Source organism: Bos taurus, chromosome 7, assembly GCF_002263795.3.
Source record: "Bos taurus isolate L1 Dominette 01449 registration number 42190680 breed Hereford chromosome 7, ARS-UCD2.0, whole genome shotgun sequence".
In the NCBI taxonomy this organism is placed as follows: domain Eukaryota; kingdom Metazoa; phylum Chordata; class Mammalia; order Artiodactyla; family Bovidae; genus Bos; species Bos taurus.
This window is the reverse complement of record NC_037334.1, coordinates 1,615,307-1,641,168: the sequence shown is the minus strand read 5'-3', so window position 1 is coordinate 1,641,168 and position 25,862 is coordinate 1,615,307. Positions and strand designations below refer to the sequence as shown.

At 39.8% G+C, this 25,862-nt stretch overlaps 1 protein-coding gene and 1 pseudogene across 3 annotated transcripts in view; one reads left to right on the top strand and one right to left on the bottom strand.

Annotated features, from left to right (window-relative positions):
* Positions 1-777: 777 nt before the first annotated feature.
* CANX (calnexin) overlaps positions 778-25,862 on the top strand; it is a 33,035-nt gene continuing 7,950 nt past the window's right edge. Inside the window, exons 1-11 of one of the 3 annotated variants that reach the window (XM_059887952.1) lie at positions 888-1,325; positions 2,008-2,113; positions 16,779-16,955; positions 17,217-17,290; positions 17,720-17,778; positions 18,256-18,397; positions 19,765-19,846; positions 20,312-20,504; positions 22,157-22,346; positions 24,786-24,899; positions 25,426-25,582. In XM_059887952.1, the coding sequence (XP_059743935.1) occupies positions 16,782-16,955; positions 17,217-17,290; positions 17,720-17,778; positions 18,256-18,397; positions 19,765-19,846; positions 20,312-20,504; positions 22,157-22,346; positions 24,786-24,899; positions 25,426-25,582 (1,185 nt within the window). In that variant the 5' untranslated portion in view covers positions 888-1,325; positions 2,008-2,113; positions 16,779-16,781. 3 annotated transcript variants of the gene reach the window in all.
* LOC112447596 (uncharacterized) lies at positions 10,533-10,620 on the bottom strand (annotated as a pseudogene).

Here is a 25,862-nt window from a genome sequence, read left to right as displayed (position 1 = left end):
GTGAGTTACAAAAGTTGTGGTGTGTTTGAAATCTTTCCATTGCACCATCTTTTTTCTCAATATTGTTGTCAGTGTGTCTCTGTGCGCTTTATGTCTAATTTTACTGAAGAAAACATTGAAAATTGAAATAAACCTGGAGTGTAATACTGTCGACTGTATTTGAGCTTGGGTAACAAGGTGGCCTCAGGCTGCCGGGCCTAGAGCAATGACACTGCAGGAACCGTGGCGCCTGCTTACACAGCGCAGTGCAGTCGACTTTAGGCCGGACCGAGGGAGCCGTTAGCGCTGCGCACTCTCTGCATCGGGGGCAAGGCCCTTCCCGATGGTTCACCAGAGTTCCCATCCCTTCTTGCCAGGTGACATCTGACCCCCAAAGAAGGGAACGGAATGCCAGATTCCAAGGCCCGGGTCTAGGCACAGAAGGTGTGGGAACCACAGAGACAGAGAGAGATGCAACTCCTGGAAGCGCGCCCACTAAGGAATCAACGCAACCGCGCGCGGGAACTCCTGAACGGCTGGTCCCGCCTCAGGGCGCGCGCGCCCGGGAGTATTCCTTTCCGCCCCAGCCCGCCCCCTTCCCTACCGCCCAACCAACGGCCACTTCCTGCCTCACTCCCAGCCAATCCCCACGCTCCACGAAGAATAGCCCTAGGGGGCGTATGGGAAAGTCCTCAGAGCGATGGTCGCATTGACCAACTGAATTCAGAAGCTGGCGCGGGGGGGCTGGCCTTGGCCCTAGCCGTAGCTACTCAGGAGCGAGGGGCGGGCTCAGGGCCGGGCTTCGTGCGCTGGGGCTAGCTCGCGCGGCGGCAGCGGGAGTCAAGGCCTCTTGGTTCTGCGGCACGTGACGGTCGTGCTTCTTCAGCTGCTGTGCTGCCTCAGCCGCTGTATTCTCTGCGGCGCGGGGCCAGTTGTGCGGGTGGGAGCAGGCGCGGGCGCCACCGGCCGTCCCGCTGAGGCTCGAGGTGAGACGGGAGGCCTGCTTGTGTTCGGGCCTGCGAGGACCCTTGGGGGCCTGGATACACGGCGCCGCGACCGGGGGCCCGAAGAGTCGGGCGTGGCCGGGGCTGTGGGGTCCGGCTGGGTTTCGAAAGCTCAGGCCCAGGCTGGCGCTCCAGCCGTGTGGTGTGAGGCCGGGACCTGGGCCGCTTGAGTTAGGGAGCCAGGCCCAGGCCGCACCACCGGGGTCGGGAGGCGTGGCAGGTGCCTTAGAACCTCTTTTGACCTCTGAGAAAGCTAACTTCTCCTTCTGGCTTTGCTTCTAGGGCTTTCTTAAGCCTATTGCTGGCTACCTGTGAAGCTGGGAAGTGGCCTGGAGTAACTGGGTAAAGGTCTGGAATAGGATCGGGCCTAGTCGATGTCCCTTGTAGTGGGGAAGAGTTGATAGTGGGTCGAGAGAGAATATTTAGCATTAGAGGTTCAGTATTTGAAAATTAAAATCACAGAGTGAAGAGTGGAGTATGGAGAATGTGCTAGAACACGCAGTGGCTGGAAAACTTAAGCCCTGACATTTAATTATATCTCTTCATGGATGAGGAGTAAGTAATCTGGTTTGTAAATTCACAAAGACTGGCAGGAAAGCACCCAAAAGCTCTCTGGGCAAGTCATTTTATAGTGGAGGAAACTTGAGGCCCAGACCTCTGAAATGATTGGCTCAAGGTCATAGGATTAATTTTATGATCACGTTGGAGTTTTAGTTGAGGCAGTTTTGATGTAGTGGTTAAGGCTAAGGCCCTGGTTCAAGTCGTTAATCTGTCATTTGTTGCTATATGAACTTAGGCAATTTACTTCTCCTCTGTACTCCATTTTTCTCCAAATAATGGATATAAAATCTGATGGTGGTGTTGTTAGAACTAAACTGTGTATAAAAAAGGACAGGAGGCACTTTGACTACTTGATAAATGATTTAAATAAATTAAGGCCTGAATGATGTTGGTCCCCTACATCAACATCCTCCTTTTTGAGTTGGTTAAGTTCTGGGACCTGAAGTCACATTTATGGATATAGGAGGAAGAAACTGGACTTAGTGGATTAACTGCTGGGTATGACACAAGTGAATGCTGGCTGGAGGAAGTTAAACTGAGCTGAATATTAAAAGCTTGGGAGGACAAAGGTGAGCCACAGTTAGGTTTCTTTACCTGAGTTAGGAAATGGAACATTTTGCTAAATTTTTTAATAAGAATTAGTGGGCGGGAGGATTTGTTTTGTTTCAGGGTTTTTTTTAAAGGGAGGAACTGTATTGATCTTTAAAATCATTCTGTATGTCAGTCTTTTAACAGCCATGTTTAAGTGCCATGACTAGAATCACTGCTGAGTTGTCCATTTGCTGTAGTAAGAGCAGAGGTAGAGAATTGTGTGGGCGTTCTGTGCCCCAGCACAAGCAAACAAGTCAGGGAACTGGATTATGAGATAGCTAGAATGAACGGTGTATTGGAGTAAATGTGCCGCACAGCAAATGCATTTCCTAACCTGTCTGATAATGAATGTCAGCAACTCCCTACCTGACTATCTTGACTCAACAGTTTCAACTAGCACATTATCTTCCAAGGACCTTGAGGGGTAAACGTTTTGACAGAAGTTGTTGCTGCAGTTTTGGCAATCATGCTCTTGCGTCCTTTCAGTTACAGAGTTCACTTTGCCCTGAGAGATAGCTTAAGGGGATGAAGTGACAATTGGTAAGCACAAAAGCAGGCTGGAGAGACTTGAATTCCAGGCCCAGCGAGGTAACTAGCTTAATGAACAACATTAGTTTCCACATCTTAGAACAGAATGAGGAGTGCCAAGGATACCTTACCATTAGGGATCTTTTAGGAGAGACAAATAAGATGGGGAACATGAAACCGCTTTGAATGGCGTAATGAACTATGCAAGTAGAAGAATTGGCAGCTCATAACAACTCCTAGGAAATAACAGTGCCTGAACATAGTTACAACCTGTACAGCTTACTGTAGAGCTTTGTCAGAAAAGTGCGGGCTGAATGCTTTGTTAACTATAACAGATGATTTTTAAATTAAGCTTAACTGTGAAAATTATTTGGAGAATTTTATTTTTTTAAGTAACTTAGAATCTTCAGCAATGTTTTTGGAATCCACATTTTAAATCGACTTAGTTTATACGAAAAAGGAAAGTGCTATGGAAAGATACATTTTAATGTTCCTGTCAATCAAAAGCAGAATTCAGAACTGAACTAGGCAGTGTACATCTATTTTTTTAGTGGATGAGCATTTACAGTAAGGACCACTTTGAATTTTATGTACTTCCCTCCCACTATTAAGTGCTTTGATGTTTCGACTAGATGTAATCAAGAGGAATGAAAAGTAGTAGTAAAATAGTTATCTGTGACTGGAATCAAATTCCTTTTAAGTGGTTCCTTTTCAATCTAAGACTTCAAGTTTCTTATCGCTGTTAAAATTCAGTGTTTTAGGACCATCAAAGCTTAAACGGTGTCGCTGGGCAATACCTAGTAATAATAGAAATCACTGATAATGTTGCACATTACTGTAAGCCAGGTACTGATATGAACACATTGCATGCATTTTGTTTATATAGCTATCCTAAGGTGTACACAGTGTAAATGTATCCCAGTGTAAATGGCTCAGATGGTAAAGCATCCGCCTGCAATGCAGGAGACCCGAGTTCGATCCCTGGGATGGGAAGATCCCCTGGAGAAGGAAATGGCAACCCACTCCAGTACTCTTGCCTGGAAAATTCCGTGGACTGAGGAGCCTGGTAGGCTACAGTCCATGGGGTCCCAAAGAGTCGGACACTGAGCGACTTCACTTTCACTTTAAAAAGTACACAGTGTTGTTGTTTTAGAGATGAAAAAACTGAGGCCCTGAAGTTAGTAATTCACCCAATATGCCAAGTTATTAAGTAGAAGATTAGGGATTGTGACTTCTGAGTTCCTGCTTTTTGTTGTACAGGAACAAAAGTTGTGTCTGACTCTTGTGACATTGTGGACTGTAGCCTGCCAGGCTCCTCTGTCCTTGGGATTTACCAGGCAAGAATACTAGGGTGGGTTGCCATGCCCTCTTCCAGGAAATCTTCCCAACCCAGCGATCAAACCGTGTCTCCTGCTTCGCCAGTGGATTCTTCACCATTGAACCACATGAGAAGCCAGTCCTGCTCATTAACCGTACTTTTAACTGTGACCTTGGACAGTTTAGCTTTAGTTTCCTCATGTGTCACATGGATGATAGACGCTCCTGGGGATCTTAGGAAGATTAAATTAGACAATCTAAAGGTGTCTAAAATCAGTGAGACATAACATTTTAAAAGGGTAGATAAATGGATAGCCTACATGAAGGAAAGACTGCCTCGTTTTTTAATTACATTCAGCCTTTGGAAAAAAATCACTTTGTGGAATTCCCTGGTGGGCCAGTGGTTAGGACTTGGCTATTCCATTGCAGGGGGCACGAGTTCAATCCCTGGTTGGGCAACTAACATCCAGCAAGCTGGGCAGCCAAAAGGAAAAAAAATCACTTAAAAAAAAAAAATAACCAATTCTGCCAGCTAGGTCACTTCTGTTCTTTTTTCTGATTTCTCATGGGTTAAAGGAATTAGAGGTGACATTTCCTAACTACTTTTAAGAGATAAAATTCCAAAAAGGAAAGCTTCAGAACTGAATGATTTCACTAGTGAATTCTACCAGATACTTAGGGAAGAATTAATACCAATCCTTCACAAACTTTTCTAAAAAATAGAAGAAAGGAAAACACTTCCTTTAAGGCCAGTATTACCATGATAACAAAATGAAAGACTTCACAAGAAAACCATAGAACAATATCCCTTAAGCAAATAAATGAAAAGTCCTCAAAATGCTAGTAAGTGGGATTAAGCAACATATAAAAAAGAATTATACACCACAGCCAAATGGGATTTAACCCAAAAATGTAAGGTTGGTTTACCATACAATAAAGAATGTAATATATTGCATTAATAAAGGACAGAAAACCTACACGAACATCTCAGTTTGATAAAGTGCAGCACCCTTTCATGACAGAAGCACTTAACAGACTAGGAATATAAGGGAACTTTGTTGACCCTCCTAAGAGAGAAATTCCTTTTGTGGGATTTGTTGTTCCTTTCTAATTTCTCATGGGTTAAAGTAATTAGAGGTGAAATTTCCTAACTACTTAAAAAAATGATTTATTTGGCTGTCCTGGGTTTTAGTTGCTTAGATCCAGTTCCCTGACCATCTGGGGCCACCTGCATTGGGAGCACAGAGTCCTAGCCATTGGACCACCAGGGAAGTCCCCCTAACTACTTTTAAGAAACAAAATCTTAAAAAGCCCAGAACCAAATGGGTTCACTGGTGAATTCTACCAAATGCTTAGGGAAGAATTAACACTAATCCCTCACAAACTCTTCCAAAAATAGAAGAGAGGAGAATAGTTTCCAATACGTTCTATGAGGCCAGTATTACCCTGATACCAAAACTAGACAAAGACTTTACAAGAAAGCCACAGACTAATATCTTTATGAAAATAGATGCAAAATAGACTATCTTGAAAATATCAAACTTTAATTTTAAAATAATTTGAGACTCCATTTGTTTTAAAAATCTTTTTTTTTGAATGGCCCCTTTGTGAGCATAAAGATACTGCCTATGAGAGGTGACAAATTTAATATTTCTTTAGTGTTTGCCAGTTCCTAAAGTTGCTCTAAATCAACTTTTGATTTGTTGAAATTCAATGCAGAATGTGTATGTTTCTAGTAGAATATTTTGTGTTCAGTTGAAGTCTCATGTGTATTTTTCAGTATGTATAGTAAAATAATAGGACTCTTTAGAATGTGTCCTGAGAACAGAGTTACCATTAACCAAAAATAAATTTGGAGGAATTCATGAAATTGGTGGCAGAGCAGAAAATAAGAAAGTCACAGATAAACAGGGATATTTCCCTGTCTAAATGCTACAGTTGTATATACACCATTGCAAGGAAGAGTTAAAGAAAAAAAATCATAGAATATAATGAGAAGAAAGCTAGTTCTTCTTGTTACATAAAATCATTCACCTTTGTTGAAATATGTAGGAGGTGTAGGCAGTCTGGGAATTGAAGATGTGGTTGTACTAATTGTGTATCAAAAGAACAAACCATTTGTGTACTTATGAAGTACTGGACTCTGATAGACTGTGTATTATCTTTTTGTATTTTCACAGCAAGCCTTTGAGCTAGTAGTACTACTAGCTACATTTATAAAATAGGGAAGAAAGACTCCTGTAAGTTCAATAAGCTGACCAAGGCTACAAAGAGGGTCAGGAAAGCCTTGAACCCAGATTTCTCTGACATGACAGTTTACACCATCACATACACTGTACTGCCTTTTGCATAAGGCCTTAATTTTCTGAATCGTCAGTTTTAAAATAGAATGCTTCCATTTCTAGAATAAAAGGTAAATTCACTTTTAAAAGTTAAAAAGTGAATAGATTAAGGTCTCTTGAAGAATCCTTCTGACCCTGAGATTTTGAGAACTGGGCTTTTTGTTCTGTCCTTGGAAAATTGAGATGCAAGTTGGAAATCATTTATATTATTTATAAATGTATATTACAAATATGCATGTATTTTCTTGGCTTTGTGTACATTTCTTGGCTTTGTGTACATTTGTCCATGTGATCCCAGTGGTAGAGATTCTTTGCCTTGGATATAGGCGGATAATTATATTTGATTATTAAAAGCAAAACACTTATTAACTGGAAGGAAGGGGGCAAGATGTTCAGATTTCTAATCCAACTCACACTTCTGGGTCTTTCTCTGTACTTCTGTGCTTTGAAAGACTGGGTCGATTTAAAGCTGGTTTCTATACAACTTTGATCAAGTCTTAATGAACCAACCATACTGATCCAGTAATACATTTTTTAAGAGAAGCTTTCAGGTTTGAAATAATTACAGACCTACAAAAGTTGCAAAATAGTACAGAGAGATCTCTTGTACCCAATACCCAGCTTCCCCAAATAACAGTATAAGTAGATAACTATAGTAAAATATCAGAACTAGGAAAAAATTGCATTGGTACAATCTACAGACCATATTTGGATTTCTCCAGGTTTTACCTGCCCTTGGGTGTACATAGTTACGTACAGTTTTATCATGACACTAGTTGATAGTTAACGTTTTTGCTTTTTGGTGTTTTTTATAGACAAAATATTCAGGCTGGAGTCTTAAGTAGTACTAACAGTTCTCTGCATATTTTTTCCTAGTTAGATAAAAGGTTATGAGTTTATGTTATCCACCTCCAACTCCCCTGAAACTTGATTGGTAGAACTAATGGTACAGAATATTCATGAACTCTGAAAACATGGGCAAATACATTTTATGTTTCCAGACTTTAAGGACACCCTTTATTGATCCTGAAGGTCAGAGTTTTTTTTTTTTTTTTTTTAAATATTTGATAACTAGTTGGCCCTCATGGAATTGAACACTATCAGCAAACATTCATTTAGTGTTTAATATGTGCCAGGTTTGCTGCTGGGCATTAGACCCATTTTCTCCTTTAACCCTTTGTAATACAGAATTCTCACACTTCAGTCTTGTGACTGCCAGGAAACAGTCTTGAGCCCTGCCACCCAGTATTTATTGAAAGTCCATCTGAGGGAATTTCCTGGCAGTCTCACGGCTAGGCATTTTCACTGTTGGGGCCTGGGTTTGATCCCTGATGTCTCAAGCTATGCGGCACGGCCAAAGGGGGAAAAAAATCTAGCTGAGAAATATTTAATGAGTATTTGAAGGAAGTGCAGTCTGTTCACTTCTCTGGAACCTAGAAATTGTAAGTTTTATTTCCAGATCAAGTTCTGAATCAACAGAAATCAGAACTTGGCCTGTATAGTCTTGGCCCTCATATTGTTGGTTTTATTGACTTCACTTTTGCTCTAGTTAAGGGATACTGTACGATAAAGCCACACAAAACTATATTTACATATAATTTAAGGGTATTTTTAAGAAAAGTTCACTTTGGTAGACTCATAAATGTTAAAAGATTTTCTTGTTTGTGGTTTTGATTTTTAATTGCAAGTCTCCTGGAGGTCTGTAAGTGATTTGTAATTTGGCCAAGACAGGACTTTAAACGGGCGCGCTGAGAGACAGCTGGTGGCACTAAGCAGTTTAGTCATGAATTAGACATCCACCTAGCATTTGTGCCCAAGCTCAAAGGGGCACTGCGGTAGAGTTTAAGGTAATAGCCTTGCGGTGATTAAGAATAAAAATAAAAATGGCTCTTAGAGGAAAATCAGGAAATGAAGTACTCCAAGAAAATGATGGCTTTCAAGCAGAAAGTATGAGAGAAACTGCTATAATGGCATTCAGGAATAGGAGAAATCTTGCACTGGAAGAGGTAATGTAGCTTAGTGAGCATGAACTGTGAAGAGACTTAGAAAATGTTAATGTTTCTTTACTGCTGGAAAGTGTTAACTTGGTTTACAGGCACATAATTTCTTTACTTTTATTCTTAAATATTTTAGATCTAGGAGTCATTTGCTCTGGGACTTTGGGGAAGTGGGGGAGTGGGGAAAATGTGCGGTTTATTTTTTTAAAGCATTATTGCTTTGTTATTGAGCTTCTTGTTACATATTTCCTGTTAATAATCTTAAAAATAGTGACAACAGAGAAATACGCTGTCTGCTTTGTTGTTTAGTTGCTAAGTCATATCCCACTCTTTTGCTACCCCATGGACTGTAGCCCTGCCTGGCTTCTCTGTCCATGGGATTTCCTAGTCAAGGATACTGGGAGTGGGTTGCCATTTCCTTCTCCAGGTTGGGATTTTCCCGACCCAGGGATTGAACCCACATCTTCTGCATTGCAGGCAGATTCTTTACCACTGAGCTACCTGGGAAACCCTTACACTCTCTGCTTAGGAGTTTCTAAGTGTTAAGACACATGAGTTCTATTTATTTATTTTCCCAAAGTAATTAATTAATTAGGCTGCAGTGGGTCTTCGTTGTGGGAGAGGGCGTGAAGGATCTAGGTCTCTAAACAGGGATGAAACCCGGCTCCCCTGTGTTGGAAGCATGAACTCTCAGCCACTGGTCCACCAGAGAAGTCCTTGAAGAGTTCTAAAGGGAGAAAAAAGCTGCTTCTTAGATGTCTTCTTGAACATTAATATAAGTGAAAAAATCATTTTGTGTATAAGACAAAAGTGGTATAAAATTATCAAGTAAAGTATTGGGAGACAGGAGACTTGGCCTCTGCCCCTCATTTGCCAATAACCGTTTTTGGCAAGTCAGTCTGTTGGACCTCAGTTTCTTCTCTGAAAAGAGATTTAGACTAGATTCCAATAGTATATATTTCAGCCGTGGAATTTTTTTTTGGAGGCTGCTGCTGCTAAGTTGCTTCAGTCGTGTCCAACTCTCTGCGACCCCAGAGACGGCAGCCCATCAGGCTCCCCCGTCCCTGGGATTCTCCAGGCAAGAACACTGGAGTGGGTTGCCATTTCCTTCTCCAATGCAAGAAAGTGAAAAGTGAAAGTGAAGTCGCTCAGTCGTATCTGACTCTTAGCGACCCCATGGACTGCAGCCTACCAGGCTCCTCTGTCCATGGGATTTTCCAGGCAAGAGTACTAGAGTGGGTTGCCATTGGGATAGGAGACATTTGATGCATAATAGTGGAACATCCTTTTTTTTAAAAAATGAATTTTTTACAGAATCGTTTTTAAATCTATAGAATCATTTCTGCCACGATTAACATTAGTATAGTACATTTATTATAAATAATGAATGGGTAATGGTAATTACCAAAGTCCATATTTAATTCAGATTTCCTTTGTTTTTATTTGCTGCTCTTATTCCATGGTACCGTGTTACATTTAGCCATCATGTCTCCTTAAACTCCTCTTGACTGTGACAGTTTTTAAGATTTTCTTTGTTTTTGATGTCCTTGAACAATTTGAGGACTACTGGTCAGGACAGCAGTCCCTCTGTTGGGATTTCCTTGATGTTTTTCTCATGATTAGAGGGAATATGGATTTTGGGGAGGAAGACCACAGAGGTTAAAGTACTGTTTTTTTTTTTTTAATATAAATTTATTTATTTTAATTGGAGGCTAATTACAATATTGTATTGGTTTTGCCGTACATCAATATGAATCCGCCACGGGTGTACACGTGTTCCCCATCCTGAACCCCGCTCCCACCTCCCTCCCCATACCATCCCTTTGGGTCATCCCAGTGCACCAGCCCCAAGCATCCTGTATCATGCATCGAACCTGGGCTGGTGATTGGTTTCACATATGATATTATACATGTTTCTCAATGCCATTCTCACAAATCATCCCACCCCTCTCCCTCTCCCACAGAGTCCAAAAGACTGTTCTATAATCTGTGTCTCTTTTGCTGTCTCTCATACAGGGTTATCGTTACCATCTTTCTAAATTCCATATATCTGCGTTAGTATACTGTATTGGTGTTTTTCTTTCTGGCTTACTTCACTCTGTGTAATAGGCTCCAGTTTCATCTACCTCATTAGGACTGATTCAAATGTATTCTTTTTAATGGGTGAGTAATACTCCATTATGTATATGTACCACAGCTTTCTTATCCATTCAAAAAATATAGAACGCTTCACGAATTAGCGGGGCCATGCTAATCTCTTTATCATTCCAATTTTAGTATGTGTGCTGCCGAAGTGAGCGCTGAAGTACTGTTTTCAATGACATCACTTTTGGTCTTTACCTTGAGCACCTGGCTGAAGTAGTGTTTGCTGGGTTTCTCCCCTGTAAATTCCTGCTTTTCCTGTTCCCATACAGGAAAGATAGCGCTCTGTGGAGCCCACTTGTAAGGGTAGGGAGTTACGTTTCTCCTCCTTGACAGTGGACTGTCTGTATCTGTTACTTGGAATATTTCTGCCTGGGAAATTTGCCTCTTACTTGTTTAATCTCATTTATTTATTTATTCAGTAATGTAACGCGTAGATTCATGGGCATTTATTTTGTGCTTTGGAATATAATCCACTAGCACTTACTTACTGCTCGTGTTTTCCAGCTTTGGCCATTGCTCTTCCTTTTGTTCCTTTGATGTAGCCCCCCATCATTGTGGGTGTTTTTGTTTTGAACACTTGGTCACTTTCTGGCAGTACAAGATGTTCCGGGCTTGTCTTGTATGTTTGCTGCCCTAACCCTAGAATCAGCCAAGGAACCCTGTTTCCTTTTTATTGGAGATGATATTGGAAACCAAAATCCTTGGTACTAGGGTATTTATTGTATTGCTACTGAGGTGTAGTTTCTTGTATGCCCTCTTAACTGATAGAGCAAGAAAATATATGTGTGTATACTAAGTGGTTTATATGCACATATCTATAAATATTTCGTATGTAACCCTCTGTATATTAAGATAAACGTGAGTTCATATTGTAGTCTCTTAACTCTTGCCCATTACCATGTGGATTATCTTAGCCTCTTTCCCTTGCTTGTCCGTAAAGTTCCCACGCTCAGCATTGAAAGTGGCTCCTACCATACACCATCCATTTACTTAATTGTTCAATTCTGATATATATGTATAGCAGTATCCCAATTGTTAACCTGTATACTCATGTGACGGAGAAGGCAATGGCAAGCCACTCCAGTGTTCTTGCCTGGAGAATCCCAGGGACGGCAGAGCCTGGTGGGCTGCCGTCTACGGGGTCGCAAAGAGTCCGACACGGCTGAAGCGACTTGGCGGCAGCAGCATACTCGTGTGAATCAGCGTAACTTGAATAGCACTTTTGTATAGTGTGGTTTTGCAGACTTCACTGATTTCCAGAGCTACTTAGGTTAATGTCTTTTCCCGCCACCTCTTTGAGTGAGGTGGTTTCATACATTTGTAATACAGTTGGGTTGTTTTGTCACATCCTTTGTGTATCCTGGATCACTCAACCTCTTAAATGATGTTTTATAATTTCCATACATCAAGATTCATTCTCTGTGCTGTTAAGTTTTATGGGATTTGAAAAATATGTAGTACCATGTATCCATAATTACAAGAGTATACAGAATAGTTTCTCTGCCTAAAAGAGCCCCCTGTGCTTACCTATTCAACCCAACCGCCGCCTCTAAACCTCTGATTTTTCTTTTTTTTCTTTTGATATCTAGGGTTTGGCCTTTTTCAGAATGTACTCTAATTGGAATTATATAGCATTGGCCTTTTCAGACTCAGCCTTCTCTCAGCAGTATCCACTAAAGATTCAAGTCTTTTTTTGGCTTAACAGCTCTTTTTTTTTTTTTAATTGAAGTATAGTTTATAGTTTGTTTACAGTGTTATGATAATGTCTGCTGTACAGCAAGGTGATTCAGCTTAGGAGCTAGTCTTGTAATTCGGAACAATATTTCATCGAATGGGCATACTACAGTTTGTTTACTCATTCCCCTACTGCAGAGCGTTTTGGTTTCTTCAAGTTGTGAGTTATTATGGATAAAGCTGCTATAAACATTTGTGTGGCAGGTTTTGTCAAGTCGTAAGCCTTCAGATCAGTTGGGCAAGAACTTGGGAACATGATTGACAAATCATATAGTAAGTCTATGGTTAGCTTTGTAAGAAGTTGCCAGATATGTTCCAGAGTGCCTGAAATTTTAGATTTTCACCAGCACTGAAATGAGTTCCTGTTACTTCACATCCTTGCTAGTGTTTTGGATTTTAGCTGTTCTAATAGGTGTATTGTAGTATCTCATTGTTTGCAGTTACCTAATGGCAGATGAAAGCGCTTCCCCGGTGGCTCAGCGGTAAAGAATCTGCGTGCAATGCAGGAGCTACAGGAGACCTAGGTTCTATCCCTGGGTCAGGAAGATCCCCTGGAGAAGGACATGGCAACCCACTCCAGTATTCTTGCCTGGAGAATCCCGTGGACAGAGGAGCCCAGTGGGCTATAGTCCATGGGGTTGCAAAGAGTCGGACACGACTGAAGCGACTTAGCAATGGCAGATGATGTTTGACCTTCTCATATGCCGTCTAAATATCTTGTTTGGTGAGTTTAGATGTTTTGCCCATTTTGTAATTCGGTGGTTTGTTTTCTTACTGGTTGAGTTTGTGTTCTTTGCACATTTTGGAAACCATTTCTTTATTAGATATTTATTTTGCAAATATTTTCTCCTACCTGGCTTGATTTGTTTTTTAATTCTCAAGTTTCTTTCATGGAGTTAAAGTAAGTTCAACCAATTTTTTTCTTCTGTGTATCTAGCTTTTGATGTATTGGAAACTCTTTGTCAAACCCAAGAATGCTTAAAATTTCTCCTATGTTTTCTTATAGAAATCGTAATAGTGCAACATCCTTTTTGATACAAGGAATGTGGGTAGGAGGACTGAAATGAGGGTGGGTTTTGTTTCTTGATAATATTGGATTTTTATTAATGAAGTGGAGAATTAAGATCACCTTAAAATATAGTGTTGAATTATTTCTAAGTGTGACCAAGTCTTTAACAAAATTTGGAATATTTGGGCTGGCTTAATAGTGGCTCTTGAAACTAGACCTGTTTACTGTAGCATTTTCTTGGGAGTATTGGCAAATTACTTTGGCAAGTATTGAAGTAGCGTATGTAAAACTAGCAGTGGCTTAGGCTCATAAACACACAGCTGTGAGAATTGATTTGTCATGGTTTGGCAGTGGTGGTTCCTCCACGGCTTTAACAACCCTCTAGATGATGTGAAAGTTAACAGATATGTGCCTGAGAATTCTCAAACCTGAAAAACCAGGTCCTGAAACTCAGGGTGTAGGGGAAATGGTGGTGGAGAGAAGTGCATTTCCTGTTGTTCCTGACTGGGATGGTAGCCTTATGCTACCGGACAACTTTTACTTTTATTCTGCCTCCCCCACACAGATGCCATCTTTCCTGGGTTCCTTGGTCCAGCAACCTGTTCCGCAGTCACACTCTTCTAAACCCTGCCTGAATCCTCCATTCCAGACCACTCCCTTCAGGACCCTTCCTGACTAGTCTTTCTATCCTCTCTATCACACATGTTCGGGATGAGCTACATTTTGTCTAGTGTCATAGAAATAGGACATTTGAATTCTTTGACTCTCACTTATTGGTTGTGATATTGAGTAAATGATTGGGTTGTTTTCATTTCACTACATCTTAGTAATACCTCAAGGGAGGTGTACAAAATAATGAACTGCTTTTATAAACTGGAAAACAAAGCACAAGTTGATTGTTCATAAACCCTAATCAGTGGTTCTCAAGGTAGCAACCTTTGCATCCCCTGGAACCTGATAGAAAGGTAAGGGCCCAGCGCGCACACTGAATCAGCAGTGTGTTTTAAAAAGCCCCCCTGATGCATGCTCAAGTTAGAGAAGAGCTGCCTTGTGACTATGCTTAACCTAAGGAGAGTTGTATTAGGCTGCTTGGACTGCCATGACAGTACCACAGGCCGGGTGGCTTAAGCAACAGAAAAGTTTTTTCTTACAGTCTGGAAGTCCATGATCAAGGCGTTGGCAGAGTTGGCTTCTGGTGTGGCCTTTCTCCTCAGCTTGTGGAGGGCCACCGTCATGTCCTCGTTGGACTTAACGTCTGTGCACATGGATTCCTGGTTCTCTTCCTCTCATTATAGACACCAGGCCTATCGGTTAGGGCCCCAACTTTATGACCGCTTTTAACCTTAATTACTTCCTTAAAGGTCCTATCTAGTTATGTTGGGAGTTCGAGTTTCAACATACAGATGTGAGGTGGGAGGCACAGTTAAGCCTGTAACAGCAGTATATGTTGTATGTGTGTATGCTCAGTTGCTCACTGTGTGCAAATCTTTTACAACCCCATGGACTGTAGCCTGCCAGGTTCCTCCATAGGATTTCCCAGGTGAGAATACTGGAGTGGGTTACCATTTCCTTCCCCAGTGGATCTTCCCGAAACGGGCATCTCCTTCATTGGCAGACCAGTTCTTTACCACTGAGCCACCTGGAAGCCCATAACATAGCAATAGTGCATCAACAAATTAACAATTACAGAGAAAAAAATCAATCTTCCTGTTCTGCAGTTGTTTTCTCCCTCACTAAACCCTACCTGAATCCCATTTTTGAAAGATGAGTAGTTAGTTCATCTCCCTGATTAGCTTTTCCTTGAGCAGCAGTGTTTTAACATCAGTACATAGTCCTTATTAATTCTTTGGTTTTGTGATTCATTTAATTGCTACTAGGCTTATCATATTTTGCCTTTTTGATTTAACTGTTTTGTGGACTAATTTGATTTATAGTTTATCCCTGGGAACCCAACTACCATTTATAGCATTATTTCTGTGAGGACTTGTTAGGTTGTATACAGTTGATTTAGATAAAAGTGTTGAATCAGCCTGTTCAGTTTCAGAGAATCCAGTGTAGTTGTAAATCAAAGCAATATTGCTATGCCATTGTATATTTTGGTGGTAGAGAGTAGAAGCCTTACCAGTGAAAAATTCAAATTACTGGCATTTCTTGGTATAGAAGAAGCCATAGCAGAATGTTAACATTGAGAGTTTTTCCTAACTCCTAGGAAACTCCTAAACCAGTCTTAGGAAGGATTATGAGTGACTTTTTTTTTTTTTTAATCTTTTATTTCTTTATTTTCTGTGCTGCCTAGGAGTCCAGTGAGCTTTACTTTCTTTCATTTTGTGAAAACAGTATCCACGATTTATAAATAAAAGAAATACCACCAGATGATACATGAAAATCTAGTTCTATATAGTTACTCACTTTAAAGGATTATAGCATTTATAAGGAATTAGGCGTTAAATTCAGCATTAGAATAAGTTGATTTACAAGTGACCACAAAAATTAAGCTATTTTCTTTATTTTTATAAACTCTTTTTTATTGTAGTGAAAATACTTGTAAGATTTACCATCTTAACCATCAAGTTCAGTGGCATTGAGTACGTTCACATTGTTGTACAGCTTTCACCTCCATCCATCTCCAGAAATCTTTTGTCTTGCAGAATTAGAATTCTGTACTACCTGCTACCAAATCATTTTGTGCATCCATGTAGCTCAGTTTTTATATCTTTAGATCTGTGGTTTTGGAGAGAGGATTGACTACCATCCATGACAGTCTAATATAATATATAAGACACTTGAAGGCTTAGAAAAAAAGAGATAAAAATAGTTGGTCTGTGGTTTAATATATTTTTTTCTTGAATCTTAAAACTGATTTATTATTTATTTATTTGGCTTATTGGGTCTTAGTTGCTGACAGGTGGGATCTTCATTGCATCACGCAGGATCTTTTTTTTTTTTTTAATGCAGAATCTTGTTGAGCATGGAGTCTCTAATTGTGGCCTGTGGGCTTAGTTACTCTGTGGCATGTAGGATCTTAGTTCCCCAGCCATGGATCAAACTCAAGTCCCCTGCTTTGCACAGGGTTCCCTGGAAGTCCCTTAAAATACTAATTAAAAACCATACCTATGCTTGTTGATCTTTGGACAAAAACAGCAGCATCTAATCTAAATTGAGTCTTTAATGTGAGGCAAGTTAACTCCTCTGTTATTTCATTGTAATGTTTTAACTCATTTAAACTATTCTGTAAAAGGGGCTTTGTCTATTGTAAAGCTCTTTACAAATGCAAGAAGTTATTTTGAAATTGTATTTGAACACCCTAGGTCTGTGTAGCCAACATGATATTCTATATGGGGACAATTGTTTATGTTTGAGTTATATTTTGAATATTTTCTTGAAATTGGATCTTTTAACTAACTGATTTTAGGAAAACCTGTTATTCTGAGTTCACTTTCTTTATCTATAAAATGAAATACAGTAAAGTTCCTTTCAGCTCTGATTTGAAAGCCTTAATTTTAAATAAGAGGGGTTCAAAATTTTTGAAAGGAGGTGATATATTTAACTACTTTTTTTTTCAAATACTTAGATCATGGAAGGAAAGTGGTTGCTGTGTATGTTACTGGTCCTTGGAACTGCTCTTGTTCAAGCTCATGATGGACATGATGATGATGTGATTGACATTGAGGATGACCTTGATGACGTCATTGAAGAGGTAGAAGACTCAAAATCGAAGCCAGATGCCAGCAGTCCGCCATCGCCAAAGGTTTGACGTGATCTTTGAATCTGTTCATTTTGCCTCTTGAGATAATCAAAAGATGAAGGTACATTTTGGATCCTTACCACAGGGAAAGCAAAATTTGCTAAAATACTTATTGCTCTCTCTGTCAACCTTTGTTATGTTGTCCCAAAGATAAATTATATGGGTTGAATTTGAGGGCCAGTTATGCAAGTTTGAAAGCAAACCAAAAGAATAGATCCTACTGAGAATATTTTAATTCTTAATTCATTTTTATATTTAACACAGGTCACCTACAAAGCTCCAGTTCCAACCGGGGAAGTGTATTTTGCTGATTCCTTTGACAGAGGAACTCTATCAGGGTAAGTGTTTCATAGGGGGGAAAAAATCTTAGAGGCAAACATCATGTAAATAAGATAGAATAGTAGATTCCTTTTTAGATAGCATTTTATATTTTTAGTCCCATTTAGGAAAAATCTTGTAGAACATGTGGTTCTTGCTTCCATTTCTTTTCCCTTCACCTTGTCTTTTGTTCTTTGAGAAAAACTTTTTTTTTCTCTTGAGTCTTAAAAAGTGAAATTATTTCATGTATTTGGTACTTTTTGTTACAGATTTTTGATTTGAGTATATTATCACTACTTGAAAGACATACTTAATAAAAGTTGAAAATAGAGTGATTAGGTGGGCTAAGAAGAGCTGAATTGTCCCTGTTTTTATTATTATTTACATTGTTTCTTTTTATAGGCCAACTATAATTTGAATCTTAATTTGGGGGGATGTCTTCATTACAGGTGGATTTTATCCAGAGCCAAGAAAGATGACACTGATGACGAAATTGCCAAATATGATGGTGAGAGTTGCATTTGATTTAGATACAATAGCAGATTGAGATACGGTATGTTTCCATAGTATCTCAAGACTAGTTTAAAAGGAGTATGTATGTATACATTTTAAGGTTATTCCTTGGAAGTTTGCTATTTTTGCGTGTCCCATTATATTTTATAGGGTTAGACCTGTTTAATTTTAATTTTTATACTATAAAGTGGAAAGATAATTTATTACCCATGGTACTGTATTTTGGACATGGAAGGTCTTTTCTAGGCATTGGTACAATGCATGTGCTATAGGTTTTTAAAAACTATATCCTAATATTTATCAGTTATGTGTGTTTTATATTAATAGGCCGGCTCTTAGAGGTAAATGAAACATGTTAAACATTTGTCCGTGTGATGAATTTATACAACTCGGAGTTTTATTTATTACCATTTAAAGATCTTCAGAAGTGTAGTTAGGGAGTGAAATGGAACTTTTTTTTGTTGTCTTGCAGGAAAGTGGGAGGTAGATGAAATGAAGGAATCGAAACTTCCAGGCGATAAAGGACTTGTGTTGATGTCTCGGGCCAAACACCATGCTATCTCTACTAAACTGAACAAGCCCTTCATCTTCGATACCAAGCCTCTCATTGTTCAGTGAGTAAAACACTTGCTTGATAGAAGCTTTCTTGGAAGAATGATAACATGTTTAAAACTGTTACTCTATGTAAAAAATAATGAGAATAATTACATGTTGCAGTAGAAGTTTTAGGATGTGTTTCAGCATCTTGTAACATTTTTTTTTCATGCCCAATAAATTATTTTGAAATAAAGCAGCCATTTTTCCTCCTGATACGAAATGAACTTCTGGATTTTGCGGGTTTTTTCGTTTTTTTTTTTTTAACTTATTTAATTTTGGAGGATTGGGTGGATATAACGATAGAAGACACCTGACCTGCCTCTTGAGAAATCTGTGTGTGCAGGTCAGGAAGAAACAGTTAGAACTGGACATGAAACAACAGACTGGTTCCAAATAGGAAAAGGAGTACGTCAAGGCTGTATATTGTCACCCTGCTTATTTAACTTATATGCAGAGTACATCATGAGAAACGCTGGACTGGAAGAAGCACAAGCTGGAATCAAGATTGCTGGGAGAAATATCAATAACCTCAGATATGCAGATGACACCACCCTTATGGCAGAAAGTGAAGAGGAACTAAAAAGCCTCTTGATGAAAGTGAAAGAGGAAAGTGAAAAAGTTGGCTTAAAGCTCAACATTCAGAAAATGAAAATCATGGCATCCGGTCCCATCGCTTCATGGGAAATAGATGGGGAAACAGTGTCAGGCTTTATTTTTTTGGGCTCCAAAATCACTGCAGATGGTGACTGCAGCCATGAAATTAAAAGACACTTACTCCTTGGAAGGAAAGTTATGACCAACCTAGATAGCATATTCAAAAGCAGAGACATTACTTTGCCAATAAAGGTCCGTCTAGTCAAGGCTATGGTTTTTCCTGTGTTCATGTATGGATGTGAGAGTTGGGCTGTGAAGAAGGCTGAGTGTCGAAGAATTGATGCTTTTGAGCTGTGGTGTTGGAGAAGACTCTTGAGAGTCCCTTGGACTGCAAGGAGATCCAACCAGTCCATTCTGAAGGAGATCAGCCCTGGGATTTCTTTGGAAGGAATGATGCTAAAGCTGAAACTCCAGTACTTTGGTCACCTCATGGGAAGAATTGACTCATTGGAAAAGACTCTGATGCTGGGAGGGATTGGGGGTAGGAGGAGAAGGGGACAACAGAGGATGAGATGGTTGGATGGCATCACTGATTCAATGGACATGAGTCGAAGTGAATTCTGGGAGTTGGTGATGGACAGGGAGGCCTGGCGTGCTGCAATTCATGGGGTCGCAAAGAGTCGGACATGCCTGAGCAACTGAACTGTATAAAACGTGATCAAAATGAGGGAAAGGGGAAATAAATTAATGCCATATGGTTTCTGCTTTTTTTTTTTTCCCCTAAAATTAGGTATGAGGTTAATTTCCAAAATGGGATAGAATGTGGTGGTGCCTATGTGAAACTACTTTCCAAAACCCCAGAGCTCAATCTGGTAAGTACTTTCTGTTTATGTGGCCACCCAATTACCTTTTAAGAATTTCAGAGAAAACGAAAGAAAATTTTCTAAGACCTGTGAAAATAAAGGTCTTCTTTCCTGCTGTTGAAATATCTTGGAAGTTGAAAATATCGACTTTGACATTTCTTTGCTTTTTATTTGAAATGTAAATTTCGAAGCTGTTTCTTAGTTTCTGTCCTATGTAATTTTTAGTTTTAGCAAACTTTATAAAAGAAGTATAACTCTCTAGATAAATGCATTATTTTACGTTTTTAATCACTTTCATACAGTCTCAGTAAAATTTCTGGTAATTTCTGGTTATTACTTTTCACTGGTATCTGTACAAATCTCATAAATGAATAAATAGGACACTATTTGGGATTTTGTAAGAGGATATATCATACTTTTTGAAAAGTTGCTTTTCAACACTTTGAGTTATTTAATTCATTTTTGTTTCTGAAGGATCAGTTCCACGACAAGACCCCCTATACGATTATGTTTGGTCCAGATAAATGTGGAGAGGACTATAAATTGCACTTCATTTTCCGCCACAAAAACCCCAAAACGGGTGTATATGAAGAAAAGCATGCTAAGAGGCCAGATGCAGATCTGAAGACCTATTTTACTGATAAGAAAACACATCTTTATACATTAAGTAAGAAAAACTGTTAATTAATTTGGGGGTTTTTTGGCACTACCCATTTATCATCCTTCTAAAGTTATAAACCTGCAAATAACAATCTCTATTGACTTAAAATCTTAGTGGTGAGAAGAACTTAATTTCTCAGCACTAAAAGAAATGTTTCTTCCTTAGGTTGAATTGAGAAACAGGTTTTAAGAAAAGCTTGTATGTCCTGTAAAGAGATTCTTTGCTTGGTTTCCACTCATCTCCTGCCTTTGTTTATTTTCTTGTTGATAGAACATTAAGTAACAGGACATACAATAGAAATGCGTGTACAGTTTTTCTCAGTGTCTTCTAGTTGAACTTGTTTGGATGTTCCAACACCTAGACAGTTGAGAATAGTAATTCAGACATTGGAGTGGGGTTTTTATATTCATAACGCTTTTTCTGCTGCTTTCAGATCACATATAGTCATGCCTCTTTTCCTAAAGAATGCAATAACTTTTTTTCTTTATAACAAAAGTATACATATTCAGCATAGAAATTTGAAAGGAAAAAAGACATTTAAAGTATCTGAAATATCAACATTGTGATATGTATTTGGCCATATGTGAATAAATATGTATATATGTGTAAACACATATAATTTTATATTAACAGAGAAGGCAATGGCACCCCACTCCAGTACTCTTGCCTGGAAAATCCCATGGACAGAGGAGCCTGGTAGGCTACCGTCCACCGGGTCGCTAAGTCAGACACGACTGAGCTACTTCACTTTCACTTTTCACTTTCATGCATTGGAGAAGGAAATGGCAACCCACTCCAGTGTTCTTGCCTGGAGAATCCCAGGGATGGGGGAGCTTGGTGGGCTGCCGTCGCTGGGGTTGCACAGATTCGGACACGACTGAAGCGACTTAGCAGCAGCAAGTATGTTTTATTTCTTCTCTTCACAAAAGTGTGAGAATTTTCTATGAGAATATTTCATTGATAACGTTGATCACCTTCATTATCGTTTAGGATAGCAGGATAGTACTGTGTTATCTTCCACAGTATTCTGGATGTGCTGTGATCTAGCCACTTGCCTATTAGACATTTAGTTGTAGGATCCAGGCTTTAGCATAATTCCACTTAAGATACTTTTATAGATTTAAAGTTATATTTGCATTCTTCACTGGAGTCCAAAAGTACAACCTGAGTAGATTTGTGGTTTAATAAATAAAAGGTTTGTGTGATTGGAACTGTTGGCAACATAGATAGTGGTAATACCAACTCAGAAGATGAGGAAATGGGCCTTTTCTACTGGGGGACGGTTATAATAAGAAAACTTATTTGCCTGTTGACCTGTGTGTACCCATTTGTGACAAACCAGTATCGCAGTTACTTTGCATACCTTTGGGTTTTTGATGTTTTTCTGTTCATATTCCATGTTCATGGAATATTTTGTTGTTTTAAAATTTTACCTGTTGTTTAATTTCTAAAAGCCTGAAGAACTAATGTTTATGATTTACAGATAAGGAAAAGACTACAAACTTGCCTGAGCCTCCATGACCATGTTCCGACTCTTAATACCCAAAGTCATTACTCCATGCTTCTGCCTTCTGTTAGAAATATGATCCTTTGTGGTAAAGAAAACTTGGGAATGAGTGGCTAATTAACTTTTTAAAATTGCATTTAATTTTTTTCAGTCCTGAATCCAGATAATAGTTTTGAAATATTAGTGGACCAATCTGTTGTTAACAGTGGGAATCTGTTACATGACATGACTCCTCCTGTAAATCCTTCACGTGAAATTGAGGACCCAGAAGACCGGAAGCCTGAAGATTGGGATGAAAGACCAAAAATACCAGATCCTGATGCTGTCAAACCAGATGACTGGTGAGTCTGTTTTTGAATGCAATGGAGCATTTCATATATTTCATGTGGCTTAAGCAATCTAATGATGGTTGAAATGTGATAATTTGTATAATCTGTGATGCAGTCTAAATGTTAGGAAAAAGGCAGACTACTATAGCTGAAAATAGAAGTGACCATATGGTGATCAGCAGGGCTGCCGAGGTCATCTGGACTGCCTCACACCATTTTACAGGCTACTAGATGCTGAAACTAATGATAGGGATTGCCTGTGGCAACGCAGTTGGTTTGTGGCAAAACTTCACATCTTTTGACCTGGCCTTTCCCATGCTTCTGCAATTCAATTTAAAGCTGGAGTCCTAAAATTTTAATTTGAAAAATAACCTTTCTCCTATTAAACTGTACTCAGGAGATCTCTGCTCTCTGTTGGGCACTGGAATACAAAGCCACAGGCACATAGCTGCCTGCACAGCTCTCACCGTAGTTGTGAGACAGGCAACTGAAGTTGGCACGCTTATGGTGAATGATCTAATATGTGTTTCCATGGTGACCAGAGCACCAACTATACCAAACTTCAGTATTCTTAAATTGAGAATTGAAAGCGGGCAAGAGATAACTAACTGGTAAAGATGGGAAATGGTATTTCTGGTTGAAGGAGAATATCATGTGCAGAAGTAGAGGAACAGGAGCAAGCTTAACACACATGAGGGAAATTGAGCGGTCTTTTATGTAGGATGCAAATTGAAGAGTGGTAAGAAATGAAAACAGGTGGGTTGTCCTCTTGTATATGACCCTGTTTGAACTCTTGGTATGGTGACTTGTGGAAATGTTAGAAAGTGAACAAAGAGAAATGATAAAACTGACCTTCCATTTATAAAACCATCCTCTTAGGTTTCATAGTGAAATTCTAGTTGATACTTAGGTGCTGCACTGGTGTAAAGGGTGAGTTTATTTGTATGTTTGGTGAACATTAGATTTGGGCTCCCCTTGTTCAGTATTGTATTCCTTAACTAGCTGTTTTGTTGTGGGGGAGGAGAAGTAAATGTTCAGCTTAAAAGGTCAGCTGAATGATAGACAAGTTTTAGTCCTAACACAATTTTAAACTAGCATAGTTCTAAAACAAGCATAACCCTGACCAAGAATAGATGTCCTTGCTTACCAGCTAAAGTGGCACTGTCTTACAGTAACTGCATGAAGCTTTGAAATTAGGTACTTCTTGATAAACTTAGAAGGGTGACTGTAAAGTCATAATTGACACGCTGAAATCCACCCTTTTAAAATGTACAGTTTACTGGTTTAGTATATTCACAGTGTTGTGCGGCGATTACCACTAATTCCAAAACATTTTTATTACCCAAAAAGAAGCCTATACCCACGAAGCAGTTACTTCCTCCGTTTCTCTCTTCCACCAGCCTTTGGCAACCACTAATCTACTTTCTTACGGATTTGACTATTCTGGATATAGGATTAATAAGATATGTGGTCTTTGGTGTCTAGCTTCTTTGGCTTAGCATAATAATTTTAAGACTCATCCATGTGGAACCTTGAATTGATACTTTCTTTTTGTGACTGAATAATATTCCATCCTGTGGGTGATACCACATTTTATTTACCCGTTCCTTGTTTAATTGACATTTAAGTTGTTTCCCTTTTGGGGCTATGGTTGTGAATAACGCTGCTATGAACATTCAGATGAATGGTTTTGGGGTGAATATACATTTTCATTTCTTTTGGGTGTATTCCTAGGAGTGGAATTGTTAGGTCACATGGTAACTATGTTTAACTTTGTGAGGGACTGCCAAACTGTTTTCCAAGGTAGCTGCACCATTTTGCTTTCTTAGAAGCAGTGTATGAGGGTTTCATTTTTTTCCATATCCTTGCCAATACTTAAACTATCAGTCCTTTTTCATTATGGTCATCCTCCTGGTTATGAAGTGGTATCTTATTGTGGTTTTGATTTGCATTTCAAAATGATGACTAGTGATGTAGAACATATTTTCATGTGCTTTTTGGGCATTTGTATATCTGAAGAAATGTTTATTCAAATCCTCTGCTGCTGCTGCTGCTAAGTTGCTTCAGTCGTGTCCGACTCTGTGTGACCCCATAGACGGCAGCCCACCAGGCTCCCCCATCCCTGGGATTCTCTAGGCAAGAACACTGGAGTGGGTTGCCATTTCCTTCTCCAATGCATGAAAGTGAAAAGTCAAAGTGAAGTTGCTCAGTCGTGTCTGACTCTTAGCAACCCCATGGACTGCAGCCTACCAGGCTCCTCCGTCCCTGGGGTTTTCCAGGCAAGAGTAGTGGAGTGGGGTGCCACTGCCTTCTCCAGTTCTGCATACTAGGCCCTTGCATATGATTTTAGCTATTTTTAGGAGGAGCTATTTCACAGAGTGGGACCACACTGTCATCATTGTAGTTCTGTGGCCAGTGTTGTCATTAATTGTCTTTTTCTTTTCTGCTAAGGGATGAAGATGCCCCTGCTAAGATTCCAGATGAAGAAGCTACAAAGCCCGAAGGCTGGTTAGATGATGAGCCTGAGTATGTGCCTGACCCAGACGCAGAGAGGCCGGAGGACTGGTATGAGCACTGGTTAACTTTAACATTGCCTGCTTCTTACTGAAGGGAAAGTCAGTGCTGAATGCAGCCAGGGCTTCCCCGGGGGCTCAGACGGTAAAGCGCCTGCCTGTAGTAGGCGCTGGCTCACTTTAGCATCGCCTGCTTTTTTACTGAAGTGAAAGTCAGTGCTGAATGCAGCCAGGGCTTCTCTGGTGGCTCAGACAATGAAGCACCTGCCTGCAACGCGGGAGACCCGGGTTCAGTCCCTGGGTCAGGAACATTTCCTGGAGAAGGAAATGGCAACCCACTCCAGTATTCAACTGCTCAAACTTAGGTGTAGAGCTCAACAAACTAAATTGATTACATTTTCATCTCTCTTTTTAATGTATCTATCACAGAAAATCCTTTGTTACTGGAAATGCAGAAACAAAATGATGTTTTGTAGTATGCCGCTGAATATTCCTACAGGATTTTAGGGAAGCCCTAGGGTAGCTTTTCATAGTCCTGCTTCACAGAATCCACCTGTAGTTTGTTTCTGTCTCCACAGGGATGAAGATATGGACGGAGAATGGGAGGCTCCTCAGATTGCCAACCCTAAGTGTGAGTCGGCCCCTGGGTGCGGTGTCTGGCAGCGACCCATGATTGACAACCCTAATTATAAGGGCAGATGGAAGCCCCCCATGATTGACAACCCTAACTACCAGGTTGGTACCTCCTGATGGTTGAGCTGCTTCATTGAGCTCTTAGTGTTCAGATAGTTCTCGAGTGTGTAGTGAGGCTGCCACAGATTGATCCTCTATATGCAAACAACTGAATTAAAAACAAAGTAAACTTCAGAATTACGAGAGAACTTATGTTTTGTATTGAAAAGATGAACCTAAAAAGTGGAAAGACGAGCTTTCATAATTGCATTATAACTTAAAAACAAACAAAAGGGAAGACGTGTGGTTTGGACGCCCTGCTGCCATGTGGCGGGGTGCTCCA